This window comes from Aureococcus anophagefferens (genome assembly GCF_000186865.1).
Source record: "Aureococcus anophagefferens unplaced genomic scaffold AURANscaffold_3, whole genome shotgun sequence".
Lineage (NCBI taxonomy): Eukaryota > Pelagophyceae > Pelagomonadales > Pelagomonadaceae > Aureococcus > Aureococcus anophagefferens.
Genome location: NW_008705563.1, coordinates 1977981 through 1992762, shown reverse-complemented (window position 1 = coordinate 1992762; position 14782 = coordinate 1977981). Strand labels below are relative to the sequence as shown.

At 74.3% G+C, this 14782-nt stretch overlaps 2 protein-coding genes across 2 annotated transcripts in view; both read right to left on the bottom strand.

Moving 5' to 3' along the window:
* Window positions 1-2907: 2907 nt before the first annotated feature.
* Window positions 2908-9525, bottom strand: AURANDRAFT_70900 (hypothetical protein; the record flags this gene model as incomplete). The annotated part of the gene is made up of 3 exons (XM_009035508.1): window positions 2908-3372; window positions 5119-5448; window positions 6454-9525. 3 exons carry the CDS (start codon window positions 9523-9525, stop codon window positions 2908-2910), a joined length of 3867 nt encoding a protein of 1288 aa, XP_009033756.1.
* A 102-nt stretch (window positions 9526-9627) lies between these two features.
* AURANDRAFT_61800 (hypothetical protein) overlaps window positions 9628-14782 on the bottom strand; it is a gene marked incomplete at both ends in the record, with an annotated part of 6690 nt that continues 1535 nt past the window's right edge. The window contains 4 exons of the mRNA XM_009035507.1: window positions 9628-10403; window positions 10532-10875; window positions 11514-12947; window positions 14243-14739. Of these exons, the coding sequence (XP_009033755.1) occupies window positions 9628-10403; window positions 10532-10875; window positions 11514-12947; window positions 14243-14739 (3051 nt within the window). The remainder of the gene's footprint in view (window positions 10404-10531; window positions 10876-11513; window positions 12948-14242; window positions 14740-14782) is intronic.

The following is a 14782-nucleotide window of genomic DNA, read 5'->3' as shown; positions in this document are numbered from 1 at the left end:
CCCGAGGAAGTTCCACCGCCGCGCCGTGTTGCCGAGCGCCACGGGCCCGTCCGGGTCGAGGCGCCGCCAGTTGTGCAGGTTGAAGGACGCGTAGGTCAGCACGGGCGGCCGCTTCAGGGCGTCGGCCGCGGCGCACCAGGGCACCGCGAGGTTCGCCGGTAAAGACGTCAGGCAGGGCTCCTCGCCCCAGACCGCCGCGTGGCCGAGGAAGCTCAGGAGGCCGTAGGCGCGCTCTTTCGCGCGGGCGTCGAGCGCGTCGACCCAGCCCGGCGGCGGCGGCGGCAGCGCGGCGATCGTCGAGCGCACGTTCTTGGCCGCGAGCAGGCCCGGCAGCGCGCCGACGGCCGCCTCCCAGGCGTCGAACGCGGCGCCGGCCGGCAGGCGGCCGAGCGGGTCCTCCGCGGGCAGAAAGCCCCGGTCGAGCGACACGCCGTAGTCCGCCGGCGCCGGCGGCGTCCACGCGCCCGCCTCGTCGACGAGCAGCGCCTGGGTCGCGCGCCAGACCTCGCGCCAGGCGTCGTCGTCCGCGGTGACGCACGAGTAGTGGTCGCACTCGACGCGGAGCCTCGTCGCGGGCCCCGCGGGGTCGTAGGCCTCGACGAGGTCCGGCGGCACGTCGGCGTCGCGCGCGCAGGAGACCAGGAGCGTCGGCGTCATCAGCGCCGCCGGCAGCGACGCGGCCGCGTAGGCCTCGGGCTCGTCGCGCGGCGCGCCGCCGAGGTAGCGCGCCACGGCGTCGCCCTCGTCGCTGAGCTTCGCCGCGAAGCCCGCGGCCATGTCCGGCACGGGCGCGACGGCCACGCACGCCCTGGCCTTGCGCGAGCGCTCGCAGGCCTGGACCGCGAGCGTCGCGCCCGCGCTGTGGCCGACGACGACCAAAATCTCCCGCGTCTCCGCGAGCAACTCCAGCGCCGCGGCGACGTCGTCCTCGGGCCCGGGCCACGTCGCGACGTCGCGCGGCCGGTACTCGATCAGAGCGACGTCGAAGCCCCGGTCCAGGAAGAAGGGCACGAGGCTCGTCGTCTGCGTGTTCGCGCGGTCCCACTTCCGCTTCCAGAAGCCGCCGTGGACGACGGCGATCGTGGCGTTGGCGCCTCCGGGCGCCGCGTACATATCGACGAGCTGCGCCGGGTCGTCGCCGTAGCGCAGCGTCTTCGGGGCGAGGCCGGCGACGAACGCCGACACGCGCGTCGCCTCGCGCCGCGACGCCGCGTCGGGCGCGCCGCCGGGGTCCGACGACGCGTCGGTCGGCGCGTCCCGCCGGCCGGCGACGAGGCGCGCGGCGACGGCGCGGCGGGCCCCGGCGAAGCGGCGGCCGACGCGCGCCGCGAGGCTCGCGCGCGGATACCGCAGCGCCGCGTAGTGGCCCTCGCCGGCGCGTTTCGCGCGGTCCGCGAGGTAGGGGTTCCGCGCGACGTCGGAGGCGTAGGCGTCCAGGTCGACGACCGCGCCGACGCGCCTGCCGCCGACGAAGGTGCCCGCCCTCGCGAGGTCCGCGCCGGCGGGGTCCACGACGGCCGAGCACCCGCAAAAGGCGGCGACGCCGCGGTCGCCGGCGGCCGCGAGGCCCTCGAGGTTCGCGTAGACGACGGTGACGTGGTTCTCGAGCGCGCGCGTCGGCACCACCTTGCGCGGCGTCAGGTCGTCGACGGGGCCCGCGCCGAGCGCCGTCGCCGCGAGCAGCAGCTCCGCGCCTGTGTGGAATTCAACCACTGGTTTGGGTGGTCCTGACCAAACTTGAGAATTCTCTAGCTCGGTCAAATCGAAGTCGATTCGGCTGATTTTTGGATGAATCGATTGCTCTCGTCGAGTTCTCGAAGCACAGCTGAAAAGCTTGCGTCGAAACTGTCGCATATGCGCACATTGAAGTCGGGTTGAAGATTTGAATTCCACACAGCTCCGCGCCCGCGACGGCCAAGTGGCGCGCGGGCTCGGGGAACTCGACGTCGAAGCAGATGAGGCAGCCCGCCCGCACGGTGAGACGTCTCGTCTCGAGGTCGAAGGGCTCGAAGGAGCCCGGCGCGCCGGGCGCGAAGACGTCGCGCTCCCAGGCGCCCCACAGGTTGACCTTGCGGTAGTTCCTCGCGAGGGCGCCGCGCGCGTCGAAGACGGCCATGGCGTTGTAGAGCCTCGAACCGCGGCGCTCGCAGTACGGCACCGCGAGGCAGAGCTCGTGCGCCTCGGCCGCCGCCGCGCACGCGCCGAGCTCGTCCCGCCGCAGCGCCGTCGCCTCGAGCTGGTCCTTCGTGGCGTCGTAGCCGTGCAGGAACAGTTCCGGGAAGACGAGCACGTCCACGCCCGCGGCGGCGGCGGCGGCGGCCTCGTCGACGACGCGCGCGACGTTCGCCGCGACGTCCGCCGTCTTCGCGGCGCCCTGCCAGGCCGCGACGTGCAGCCGGCGCGGCGAGAGGCCGCGCGCCAGCGGCAGCAGCAGCGCGATTGTTGCGACGAAGCGTAGCATCATCTCGTGCGGCCGCGATTAGCGCTGGTCAGCGCGACCACCGCTGTGTAGCGGCAGAAATGCCGCCATTTGCAATCAATTTTGCAGAGCTTCAGCTTCTCTGCATCATGAAGTCGCCAACTGTTGCAGTTCTTATAGGCATCCGTGATCCGCAGTTGCACATTTATCGAACCTGGCTGGCTCTGGTGCGTTTTACAATCTATTATCATGGCCGCGGGCGGCAGCGGGCTCGGCGCCGTCCGCGGACTCAACGATGTTAGGAGATGTCCGAGTCGGCTACTCGAAGCGCTGACAGCGCTGTGGCTGACCTATAGCCATCCCGCCGGCCGCGGCGGGACATATTGGGCTCTTTATCCCGCTCGTAGCCACCTCACCAAGAACGCATGGGGTCGGTCGCCCACTCAGGGACGTCCTCTGCCCTTACCGCCGCCGGGCAGGGCGCCCCCCTACTTGTGGCCGTCCTTGGACTCGGCCTCGTCGTTCCGTTGTTTTCGGATCCTCTTGGCCTCGTTCATCATGAGGACGATGAAGGTCTCGTACTCCGTCGTCGCGAGGAGCGCCTCGAGGAAGAAGCGGTTCGGGTCGAAGTCGCTCGCGTTCTCGAGCGCCTCGCGCGCGACGGCCATGAAGTCGCCGACGGTCGCGCCGGCGGCGACGATGTGCTGCTCGACGCGCCGCTCGAAGTGTTCGAGGTAGACCTTGTAGGTGTCGTAGAAGGAGTGGCTGTGGTCGCCGCCGTCGGACGTCGGCGACTCGCCCTTGACGAGCGCGTCGAGGAAGGGCTCGATGTGCTTCTCGGCGAAGGTCTCGAACTCGCGCACGAACTCGGCCCCCATCAGGACCTTGCGCACCTCGCCGATGAGCCCGTCGGCGCCCATCTTCCGCTCCTCCTTCTCCTCGCCGCCCTTGCTCTCGGACGGCATGGTCGTAAAATGTGAGCCGAAGACCGGCGGCCGGGGCAGCTCCGCGCGCGCCCTTCGGTGAGACGGCTACGCCGCGCCGCCGGCCAACGGGTCTGGACGACGTGAGGAGCGCCCGCGACGGGCACGTCGCCGCGGCGGCGGCAGCTACAAGCGCGTCGCGCGGCAGCAAGGGCAGCTAGGGTAGGCATGATGTTGACCAAGATTGATGTTTGCAGAATGATGAAGGTGAACCCCGTCATGATGGACGATCCCTGATGTTCCCATCCTTCCTGCAGCCCGGGTCGACGGCGGCGGACACGGACTCGTACCCGTTCCTGTCGTCGCTCTTCTTCGTGCCGAGCCAGAACACGCAGCCGCCACCCTCCGACGATGCGGCGCCCCGGGGCCTCGTGGCCAGGATGCGGCTCGGCGGCGCGGCCCGGGACGTCGCCGACGAGGTCGTCGTCGAGCTCCACGGGTCGCGGACCTGCCGCGTGCGCGGGCGCGCCGGCGCCGTGCTCTTCGCCGGCGAGATCTCCAGGGCGACGCTCGTGCCGGCCGCCTCGCGGGGCTCTCGGCGCGCGGACGTCGTGCTCGAGGGCCTCGGCCCGCGGCCCGTCAAGCTCTGGCTCCCGGGCGCGCCCGACGACGCGCGCACCTGGCGCGACGCCTTCGGCGACGAGGCGCCGGCGCCGGCGCCGGGGCCGGGCCGCGACGGAGGCGCGCGGGGCCTCGAGGCGAGCGCCGCGTCCGCGTGCGCCGTCGCCGCGCTGGCCCGCCGCCTCGAGAAGCGCGCGCTGCCGCCCGGCTGGCGCCGCGCGACGGACCCGGCGAGCGGCCGCGAGTACTACTACGAGGTCCGAAGCGGCGAGACGACGTGGACGAAGCCGTCGTCGGGGCCGCTCGACGCCGCGCGTGACACGACGGCCCCGGCCACGTCACACCTCTCGAGCTCGGTCGAATCGAAGCCGTTTCGGCCGATGTTTGGACGGGTCGGTTTCTCTCGGCGCGTTCGTTTCAGAGGGCTGAACAACTCTGTCGAAATCGTGTCGTGTTGCATGTTTTCGGTTTCCCGCCCAGGCTCGACGAGGCCTGGGACGTCGCGACGGACGCGGAGGCGCCCGCGCCGGACGCCGTCGCCGACGCGCACCGGGAGCTCATACGCGACGCCCTCCGCGCGGACCTCGAGGCGCTCCTCGACGCCGCGCGCGCGGCCGACGACGACGCGTTCGACGCGCGCGCGGCCGCGGCCGACGCGCCGTTCTACGCGGCGCTCGCGCGCGACTGCCGGGCCTGCCCCGCGCTCGTCGACGCGGCGGACCCGGGCGCCTGGCCCGCGGCCGTCGACGCGCTGCTGGCGCGGCTGCCGACGCTCGTGGACCGCGCCGCGGCCGTCGCGGGCTCGGACGCGCGCGCCTATCTGGTCGAGGCGCTCGCGGAGCCCGTCTACTACCTGTCGCGGCGCGCGGCGGCGGGGCCGGACGACGGCGCCGACGACCCCCTCGCCGACGCCTTCGAGGCCGCGTCGGCCGCCGAGGCCATGGACGAGCCGCGCCTCGCGGCCGCGTTCTCGGCCGCGCTGCGCCGGGCCGTCGCCGGCGGCGCGGGTCGCGCGCCGGAGCTCCTCGAGGCGCTCGCGAACGCGGACGACGCGTCGGAGCTGCCGGCGAAGTACGGCGCCGTGCTCGGGGTGCTGCGGCCCCTGCTCCTCTGCCGGGCCGCGGCCGCGCTCCACGACCCCCAGCGGCGCGCGACGCTCCGGCGGTCGCTCGCGATCTTCCCGAAGCGGTCCGTCCTCGCGCTCGCGCGGCTCGGCGCGCTGCCGAGCTCGCGGCCCTTCTGCGCGACGTTGGCGGGCCTCTTCGTGAAGCCGTCCTTCGGGGGCCGCTCCGTCATGCAGCGCCTCGCGACGCAGTCGCTGGGCATGCCCGACGCGTACGCCACGCGCGACGGCTGCCTGCGGACCGCGAACGACCCCCGCCTCACGGCGAAGGCGCTCCGGGCCGAATTCGACGACGACGAGCTGGCGCAGCGCGCCGCGGCCCTCGACGACGACGCGGCGGCGCCGCCGCCGAAGTGGCTCGCCTACACGGCCGTCGACGAGGCGTTGGCGAGGCTCCGGGGCGACCGGCGGCGCGCGGCCAAGCGCGCGCTCGACGTCGACCTCTACCTGCGGGGCGCGGAGCGCCTCGTGGCGGCCTACGGCGACGACGCCTACGTCGACTTCTTCGTCCAGCTCTACCCGTCGCTGCTCGCGCCCGTCGGCGGCGCGCTGCAGGATCCGACGCTCGGCGGCGCGGACGCGCTGGAGGCGGTCTGCGACGCCGCGGCGGCGGCGATCCGCGCGTTCGACGACGACCGGCGGTCCACCGCGGACCAGCTCGCGGCCCTCGACGCGGCGCTCGGCCGCGCCATGGGCGCGGTCTTGGGCTTCGGGCACCGCCTGGCGCTCCACGAGGCCCCGGCGTGCGGCGCGCTCGCGGACTGGGCCTCGGCCTGCGTGGACGGCTGGCGCCTGGATCTCGACGACGGCGCCGTCGCCGAGGCCCTCGCGCGGTCCCCGAGCACCGACGAGGCGCTCAACCGCGTGGCGCCGACGTACACGGAGGACTTGGCCTCGCAGTGGCGCGGCCGCGACGGCGCGGCCGCGCGGGACGCGACGGCCGCGCGCCGCGCGGCCAAGCCGCCGACGCCGCGCGTCGCCGACGACGACCCCGTGTCCTTCGTGCGGGTCTGCGCCACGGGCGCGTTGGCGGACCTCGGCTACGTCGCCGTCGCGCCCTCGGTCTTCGCGGCGCCGCTCTACGACGGCGTGGACGGCGCGCCGGACCTCGCGCCCGTGTCCGCGCTCGCCGAGGCCGACGTCGCGCGCGGCGACGCGGCGCTCCGCGGCGCCCGGGACCGCGGCTGGCTCGTCGCCGGCGCGCTGCCGCGGCCGCGCTTCGACCTCGCGCCGCGGACCTTCCTCGTCTACCGCCGCGACGCGCACCCGGACGCGCGCCACGGCGTCACCTTCGGCGACCTGCGGCGCCTGCTTAGGACGACTTAGGGCGGTAGGCCCTCGAGGAGCGCGTCGAGGCGCAGCGGCACGCGCGCCGTCTCCTCCTCGGAGGAGTTGTCCCCGCGGTCGAGCTGCGTGTTGATGGACTCGATGGCCTCGATCGTGCGGACGCGCTCCGTGAGGATCTCCTGGATGCGCTGCTCGCGCTCGAGCTCGCCCGTGACGTCGCGCGGCGCCTCGGCCGGCGCGGCGTCGGCCGGTGGTGGCGGCGGCGGCGGCGGCGGCGGCGGCGGCGCGGCGGCGTCGTCGCGGGCCCGGTCGAAGAGCGACGCGACGTTGTTCGCGAGGTTCGCGTAGCGCCGCTGGAGGTCCGCGGCGACGGTCTGGAGCGCCGACACGCGCGCGTCGCGCGCCGCGGCGTCGTCGAGCGCGCCGCGCTGGCTCGCGTCCCACTTCTTCGCCAGCTCCTCCTGCGCCTGCTCCATGACGTTGAGCGCCTGCTGCGTCAGGTTCGCGACGGCGTCGACGTCGCGCTGGAGCCGCTCCACGTCCGGGCGGCCGTCGTCGTCGCGCTTCTCGCGGCGCTCGAGCCGCGCCGCGAGGGGCTGCAGCTGGAGCTCCGTCCACTGCCGGAGCTTGCGCTCCGCGTGGTCGACGAGCTCCTTGGCGTCCTTGGCCGCGTCGTCGCGGCAGCGGCGCGCGGCGTCGTCGACGGTCTTCGCGACCGCGGCGAGGTCCGTCGCCGGCGGCGGCGGCGGCGGCGCGTAGGCGCCCGCGGCGGGCGCGGGGCCGTCGCGCTTCGCGGCGTCGAGCACCTCCAGCGTCGACTGCGTGAGGCGCGTCAGCGTGGCGACGTCCTGCACGAGCGCGTCGTACTTGTGGCGGTCCTCGTCCGCGCGCTTCTTCCCGCGCTTCGAGATGTCCGCCGCGGCGGCCGCGGCCGCGCGCGCGTCCTCGGCGGCCTTGGCGGCGACGCCCGCGGACCCGCCGCCGCGCTCGATGGCCTCGAGGCGCGCGGCCAGGGAGCTGAACTTGGCGTCGTCGAGCGACGACGCCTCGGCCTCCTTGAGCAGCTTGTCGTCCTGGGCCCGCCGCTTCTCGGCGGCGACGTCCTCCGCGACGTTCGTCGCCGCCTGCTTCGCCGCCGCCGCGCGCGCGGCGACGTGGCGCACGGCCTCGCGCACCTTCTCGAGGCCGTCGTCGAGCGCGACGGAGCGCTTGCCGTAGTCCTCCAGGCGTCGCTGCGCGACGGCGACGTCGCTCGCGAGCTTCGCGCGCTCCGCGCTCGTCGCCGACGAGTCCTTGAGCGCGACGGAGAGCTTCGCGTCGCAGGCGGCGACGGTGCCCCGCAGGGACTCGGCGACGGCCAGCGCGTCGCGCGCCTGCGTCGCGGCGTCGTCGACGCGGTGGCCCAGCGTCTGGTTCAGCCGCTCCTCCAGCTCGCCGTGCGCCGCGCGGAACTCGGACGACGCCGCGGCGACGGCGTCGCCGACGCGCTCGTCGAGCTTGCCGAGGCGCAGCCGCGTCTCCTTGTCGCGGTGGCTCAGCCGCCGGAGCGTCTTCGCGATCGCCGCGAACGCCTTCCGCTCGGACTCGCCCGCGGCCTCGACCGCGTCGTCGTCGTCGTCGCTGCGGTCCGCCTGCTTCTTCGGGACCGCGGCCTGGGGCGTCGTCGCCCCGTCGCAGGCCGTGAGGACGTCGGCCATGGCGCCCTCGTCCGCGAGGCGCTTCCGGTCGGCCTTGCGGCGCCGCTTCTCCTCCTCCGCGAAGCGGCGCACGATGAGCGACGCCTCGTTCGCCGCGGCCTCGCGCGCGGCGTCCTTGGCCTTGCCTTCGACCTCGGGGAGGCGGTCGCGCCAGAACGAGGGCAGGTCGACCTGCAGGAAATCGAGCTTCGTCGACTCGGCCTTCTCCGCGGCCGTCTTGGCGACGGCTGCCAGGGCCGCGGCGTGCTCCTCGCGGAGCGCCGCCTCGAGCGCCCGCTGCGCGTCCTCGACGTCCGCGGCGGCCGCGCACGTCGCCTCGAGGCCGTCCACGCGCTCGTTCAGCTCCTCCGCGACCTTCTCCGCGGCGACGCGCGCGAGGCTCGCGGCCTCGGTCGTCTGCGCGGCCTGCGCCGCCGCCAGGTCCTCGCCGAGCTTCGCCGCGGCGTCGTCGAGGGCCCGGGAGCACCGCGCGACGTCCTGCGCGGTTTTCCGCTCGCCGGCGGCGCGCGCGTCCTCCTCGCCGCGGAGCCCGTCCTCGAGGGACCGGCGGCACGCGTCGACCCGCGACCCGGCGAGGCGCTCGAGCTCGCGCGCGAGGCTCTCGGCCGCGGACGTCGCCGCGCCGCGGCCGCCGGCGAGCACGAGCTCCGACGCCGTCGCCGCGCGGTCGCCGTCGCCGTCGGCCATCTTCGACACGGCGTCGCGCGCGCACTCGAGGGCCACGGTGGCGCCCCGATCCACGGCGGCCTCGAGGCGCGCGGGCTCCTCGGCCGCGGACCGCTCGAGCACGGCGACGCGGAGGCGTAAAGCGTCGACCTCGGCGCGACAACTCTTGAGGCTCTGGCTCGCGCGCGCGGCCTCCTCGCGGCGCGCGGCGCCGTCGCTCCCCAGGCTCTCGCCGAGCCAGTGGCGCTGGGCGTCGAGGGCCTTCTTGAACTGCTTCCGCGCGTCGTCGTCGCGCCGCGCGACGCCCTTGGCGATGGCCTCGGCCGTGCGCGCCGCGTCGCCCCGCAGCCGCCGCTCCGCGGCGTCGAGCCGCTTCGCGACGTCGCCGGCCGCGCCGACGCCCGCCGTCGCCACGAGCCGCTCGACCTCGTCGCGCGACGGCCGCCGCGCGAGCTCGTTGACCGTCTCCTCCGCGCGCTCCGACGCGCTCTTCATCGCGCCGTCGGCGAACGCCGCGGCCTCGCGGCGGCACTCGAGCACGAGGCCCCGCGTCTCCTCGACGGACGCGCTCAGCGCGTCCCAGCGCTGCTCGAGGCGCGCGGCGTTGCGCTCGAGCTGCTCGCGCTTCAGGCGCCCGTCCTCGAGGAGGCGCCGCTGCTCCTCGCACTGCTTGAAGAGGGCCTTCATGCCGGACCGCACGCACGACGGCACGCCGACCCACTGGTGGGCCTCGGGAGGGTCCACGTTCGACGACACCTCTCGCAGCGCTGCCGCGCGCGGCGCGCTCATGACTATGGCTTCGGGTGGAGCACTGCGACCATAACCGGATGTGCACCACAGGTGCTCCCAGAAACATTGAATCGATGGTGCCGGCGCGACGTGTTACTCGCGCTATCGGTAGCCCCGGTCGTAGGCGAAGCGCCGGAGGAGGCGCGCGTCCGGGAGCCGCGCGAGGGCGGCGAGGTCGGCCTCCGACAGCCCGGCGCGCCGCAGCGTCGCGTTGCCGTAGCGGCGGAGCGCGTCCCCGCGCGACGTCCGCGCCTTGTCCGCGTGGCCGCGGCCGCCGTCCTTCGCGCTCGCCGCGACGGCGTCGAAGGCTGGAGCCATGTCGCCGCCGACGCAGGCGCAGATCGCCGCGACGGTCGCCTCGCCGCGCCAGAGGAGGTCCTCGTAGCGCACGAGCAGCCGCGGCGTCGCCGCGTCGAGGTACTCGCCGTGCCACGCGGCCCAGAGGTCGAAGAGGCTCGCGTAGGTCCGCGGCCCCGCGGGCCAGGGCGCGGCGACGTCGCCCACCGCGGCGCAGGCGCCGCCGGCGAAGCGCAACGCGTAGGGCTCGCGGCACACGGAGCCGACCCACGCGAGCGGGTCCTTGGCGACGACGACGGGCAGCACCTCCGACGAATTCACGCGCTCGTAGCTCGGCGCGCGGTGGCGCCCCGCGTGCGAGTAGGGGTTGTGCTTGCCCCAGGGCACCTGCGGGAGGAACGGCGCGCAGCCCGCGAGGAGCCGGTCGCCCTTGCGCGTCCCGTGGAACGCGGCGAAGAGCGCGATCTCCGCCTCGACCGCGGACGCGTCGGAGTGACCCGGCGCGCCGCGCGTCGCGACGCCGGCGCACTCGCGCGGCAGGACGCAGTTCGCGCGGAGCAGCTTCGCGAGGAGGTTCGTGCCTGGGCAGCAAAAGGGTGATTCAACGTCGCTTCAACGTGAGTGTTCCGCGCGCGCGCGTTCCGGGAAAAGCATCTACGCTTCGAGACCGTTCCGAGAGATGATCGCTCGTCCAAAAATCAGCCGAAACGAGTGGAAAACGGCCGAGATAGGAGCCTTTGAAGTTGGGAATTTCGCTCTCTTTTGCTGCCCTGGTTCGTGCCGGCGTCGAAGAGGCCCGCGACGGCCGGCCGCCGCGCGTCGGAGCTCGCCGCGCGGAACGCGGCGCAGCGCTCCAGGCCGTCGACGATGGGCGCGCCGCTGCCGTCGTCGTAGAAGGCGGGCATGGCGTCGCGTCGCTCCGGCGGCGCACCCGTCGTCGGCGGCGGCGCGGGGTGCGCCGCGGCCTCGGGCTGCTCCGGCGAAGAGGCGTCGAACCGGATGAAGGTCGCCAGGCACAGCGCCGCGATGCACGCCGCGAGCAGGACCGGCAACCTATCGCGCAGCATCGATCAGGCTGGGAGGCGCCATCGGCGGCGGGCAGCCTGGTTGAAGGCCTGGTTGAAGTTCAACATCATCGTCTCGAACTTCGAGAGCGGCTTCCTCGAGTCGAGCGCCTCGTCCGGCTCCAGCGCGCCCGCGCGCCCATTTGCAGTCCGTTTGCAGCAGCTGCTTGCGCACCAGAACGCAGCAGCTGCGCGCGCAGTTCAAACGACGCAATGGTCTGGGTCGACGGCCTCATGGTCGCCGTGGGCGCGACGATCGGCGGCCTCGCGCGCAAGGGCATCGTCGACGCGGCCGGCGCGGCCATCGGCCCCTGGCACATCGCCGCCATCAACATCGGCGGGTCGGCGGTGCTCGGCGCCATCGCCGCCGACGAGGACATGCACCCCCGGCACAAGCTGCTCCTCGGCGTCGGCGCGTGCGGCGCGTTCACGACGTTCAGCACCTTCGCCGTCGACGTCGTCGCGCTCGTCGAGGCGGAGCAGCTCGCCAAGGCCGCGGGCTACGTCGCGCTGAACAACGTCGGCAGCATCGGCGGCGCCTACGGCGCGTTCAAGGCGCGCCGCGCGCTCGCGCCGCCGAAGGCGCGGCCGCCGCGGGGCCCGGCGCCCTAAAGAAAGGCGGGCTACTCGAGCGCGTCGTCGCCGCGCGCCGTCGCCTCGGCTTCGAAGGCGACGCCGAAGTTCGACGCGGCGAAGAAGAGCGCGTCGCGGTGCGTCGGCCGGAGCCAGTCGAGGAGCGCGCGGGGCAGGACGCCGAGGGACGCGAGCTGGGCCCCGACGAAGGCCTCGCCGTCGTCGAGGAAGGGCGCGCCCGCGAGGGCCGTCGGCGCGCCGACGTGGCACGCGCAGTAGAGCTCCGCGGCGTTGTCGCGCGCGGCGAGGACCCGCGCGACGACGGCCGCGGGCGGCGCGCCCTCCGGGTCCGCGTCGGCGACGCGTCGGGCGACGGCGCGGTGCTGCTCCCGGACCTCGACGCGCGCGGACGCGCCGCTCGCGGTCTTGTCGTAGAAGTAGAGCCAGTTGCGCGCGTCGCGCGGCGCGAACGCGCGCGACGCCTCGCGGCTCGTGAGGTAGCGGTACCACGCGACGTCGCAGTACTGGCACCGGCGCAGGTCTTCCGTGGCGACGGCGAAGAAGGCGTCGAGGACGCGCCGGCGGCAGCAGTAGGAGAAGTACTCGTCGTAGGCGTCCGTCGTCGCCGCGCGGCCCGCGGCGACCGCGGCCGCGACCGCGGCCGCGTCCGCGGGCGCCGCGGCGCCGCCCGCGGGCCGCGCGAGCCGCGAGCAGACCACGCAGGACGCGTCGGCGCGCGCCGCGTTGGCCGCGGCGCGGTACGCCGTCGCGCGGTCCGGGTGCCAGACGTCGTCGTCGTCCGAGAAGAGGACCCACGCGTCGCCGTCGCCGTCGCCGCCGAGCGCGAACGCGAGGCGCGAAAAGTGCTCGAACTGGCTCGCCCGGCCCTCGACGCGCGACGCCGCGAAGCCCGGGATGCGGCTCGTGAAGAAGTCGACGACGGCCGCCGCGTCCGCCGCGACGGCCGCGTCCGCGGACCACGACAGGTAGACGCCGTCGAGCGCGGCGCCGTCGACGGACGCGAGGCACCGCGCGAGCTTCGCCACGCGGTCCTCGGAGCCGACGTGGGACGCGAGGAAGGCGACGAGCTCGAGCGGCGCGTCGTCGGGCGAGCCCGCGGCGTCGTCGCCGAGGCACGCCCACGACGCCGGCGCCGGCCGCTCGGGCTGGCGCCGCGCGCAGCCGGCGGCCGCGCTCGCCTCGACGTGGTTTCGGACGGTCTTATAGAGGGCCGCCTGCACCGCGGCGCCGCGCGCGCGCGCGACGTCGGGCTCCGCGCGCGCGTCGTCGGCCCAGGGCGCGACGTCGGCGCCGAGGCACGCGGCGAAGGACTGCGGCGCGGCCTTTTGAGGCGCGCGGTCGAGGAGCGCCTCCGTGCGCGCGCCGAGGACGATCGGCTGGCTTTCCATGAACGACGCCTCGGGCGCGCGCTCGCTGGGGAGGGCGCCGAGGGCAGCCTCGAAGGGATGGACCATCGGAATTAAATTGCTGCAGGCTTTCGTAAACCCGCTCGTAGGATTTCGGCGGAGAGCACTCGCTCCCAGGATCTCGGGTAAGCCTCAGCTGGCGGAGCGCGGCGGCGGCATGGCCGAGCCGAGATGCACCATCGTCGACATGCACAGCTCGAACTCGTGTTGAACCCGAACTTGCAAGCCCACTCGAAATAATTATGTGCAGCCCAAGCAGCATGAGCACCACCTGAATCCTTGGACGCGCCCTTGCTTCATGAAGGCCACCATCCTTCTTGCCACCATGGCCACGCGCGCCGCCGCGGACCGTAGCCGGTCCTACGCCGTGCTGTCGTCGACGCGCAACGACGCCGCCGACGTCACGTGGCTGCGGAATCCCAAGACGGCGACGACGGCCTTCGTCTACGGCGTCATGCCTCTCAAGCCCTGCGGCGACCGGCTCCGCGTCAGCGAGAAGCACGAGGTCGGCTGCGCGCGCCAGGCCTGCGGCGACGGCGACGCGGACGCGCTCCGGGGCATCGCGGCGGACCAGCGCGCGGCCGCGGCCGCGGCCGCGGCGTCGAACGCGATCGTCACGCTGCGGGAGCCCGTCGCGCGGTTCCGGAGCGCGTGGACCTTCCTGCGGGCCAAGCACCCGAACGCGACGGCCTGGCGGCGCTACGCCTGCGTCGCGGACCTGGCCCGGGCCCTCGGGTCCTTCGGCGGCGCCCGGAGCGTCAAGGGCCGCGTCGACGCCGTCGCCAAGGTCCTCGCGGAGAAGCGGAGCTACAAGCCCTTCGCCCTCTGGCCCCAGGCCTACTGGTACAACCCGCTGCTGGGGCCGAGAAACGGGTCCGCCGTCGTCGTCTGCTACGACGGCGCCGCGTTCCTGCCAGGGCAGAAAAAGGGTGATTCAACGTCGCTTCAACGTGAGTGTTCCGCGCGCGCGCGTTTCGGAAACAGCACCCACGCTTCGAGAGCGCTCCGAGAGATGATCGCTCGTCCAAAAATCAGCCGAAACGAGCGGAAAACGACCGAGATAGGAGCCTTTGAAGTTGGGAATTTCGCACCCTTTTGCTGCCCAGGTTCCTCCGGCGGACGACGGACGCGCTCGCGGCCGTCTTCGGCTGCGACGTCGGCGCCGCGGCGAACGTGTCCTTCACGGCGAACACGAAGGCGACGGCGCTGAAAGCCGCGCCGGCGGCGGCCTGCGCCGAGACGCCCGCGGAGGCCGCGGCGACGGACGCGGCGCTCCGCCGCTTCTACGCGGACGACGCGCGCGCGTGGGACGCCTACTGCAAGCTCCCCTAGCGCACGCGCCCCTAGTGCCAGAACGTGGCCCCGAGCGCCGACGCGCGGCCCTGGGGCTCGACGGCCACGGTCCAGTCCGACGCGTGGCCCGTCTTCGCGTCTTTCCGGAAGCAGGTCATGGCGATGGGCTCCTCGTGGAGCCCGGCCGCGTGCCACGTCTCGCCGAGGAAGGCGCAGTAGGGCGCGCCGCGGCTGTGGGCCATGACCTTGGGCAGCACCGTGAACGTCGACGGCACGGGCAGCACGAGCGCGTCCGCGTAGCCCAGGAGGAGCGAGTCGATGAGCATGTCGGCCGAGTTCCGGAGGCACGCGTCCGCGGAGCCCGTCATCTCCTTCTGCGCCGCGACGGACTTGTCCTTGTCGACCTCCTTGACGCGCCAGCTGGAAAACACGATGCCCGCGCCCGCGGGCGGCCGCCACTGTTCGCGCGCGAAGACGTCGAGGTCCGTGTGCGTCCGTAGAATCTCGAGCGCGACGGGGTCGTCCGTCGCCACGAGCACGCGGAAGCGGTCGTAGCCGAGCTGCGCCGCGACCTTCTTCACGCCCGCCGCGGCCCGGAGCACG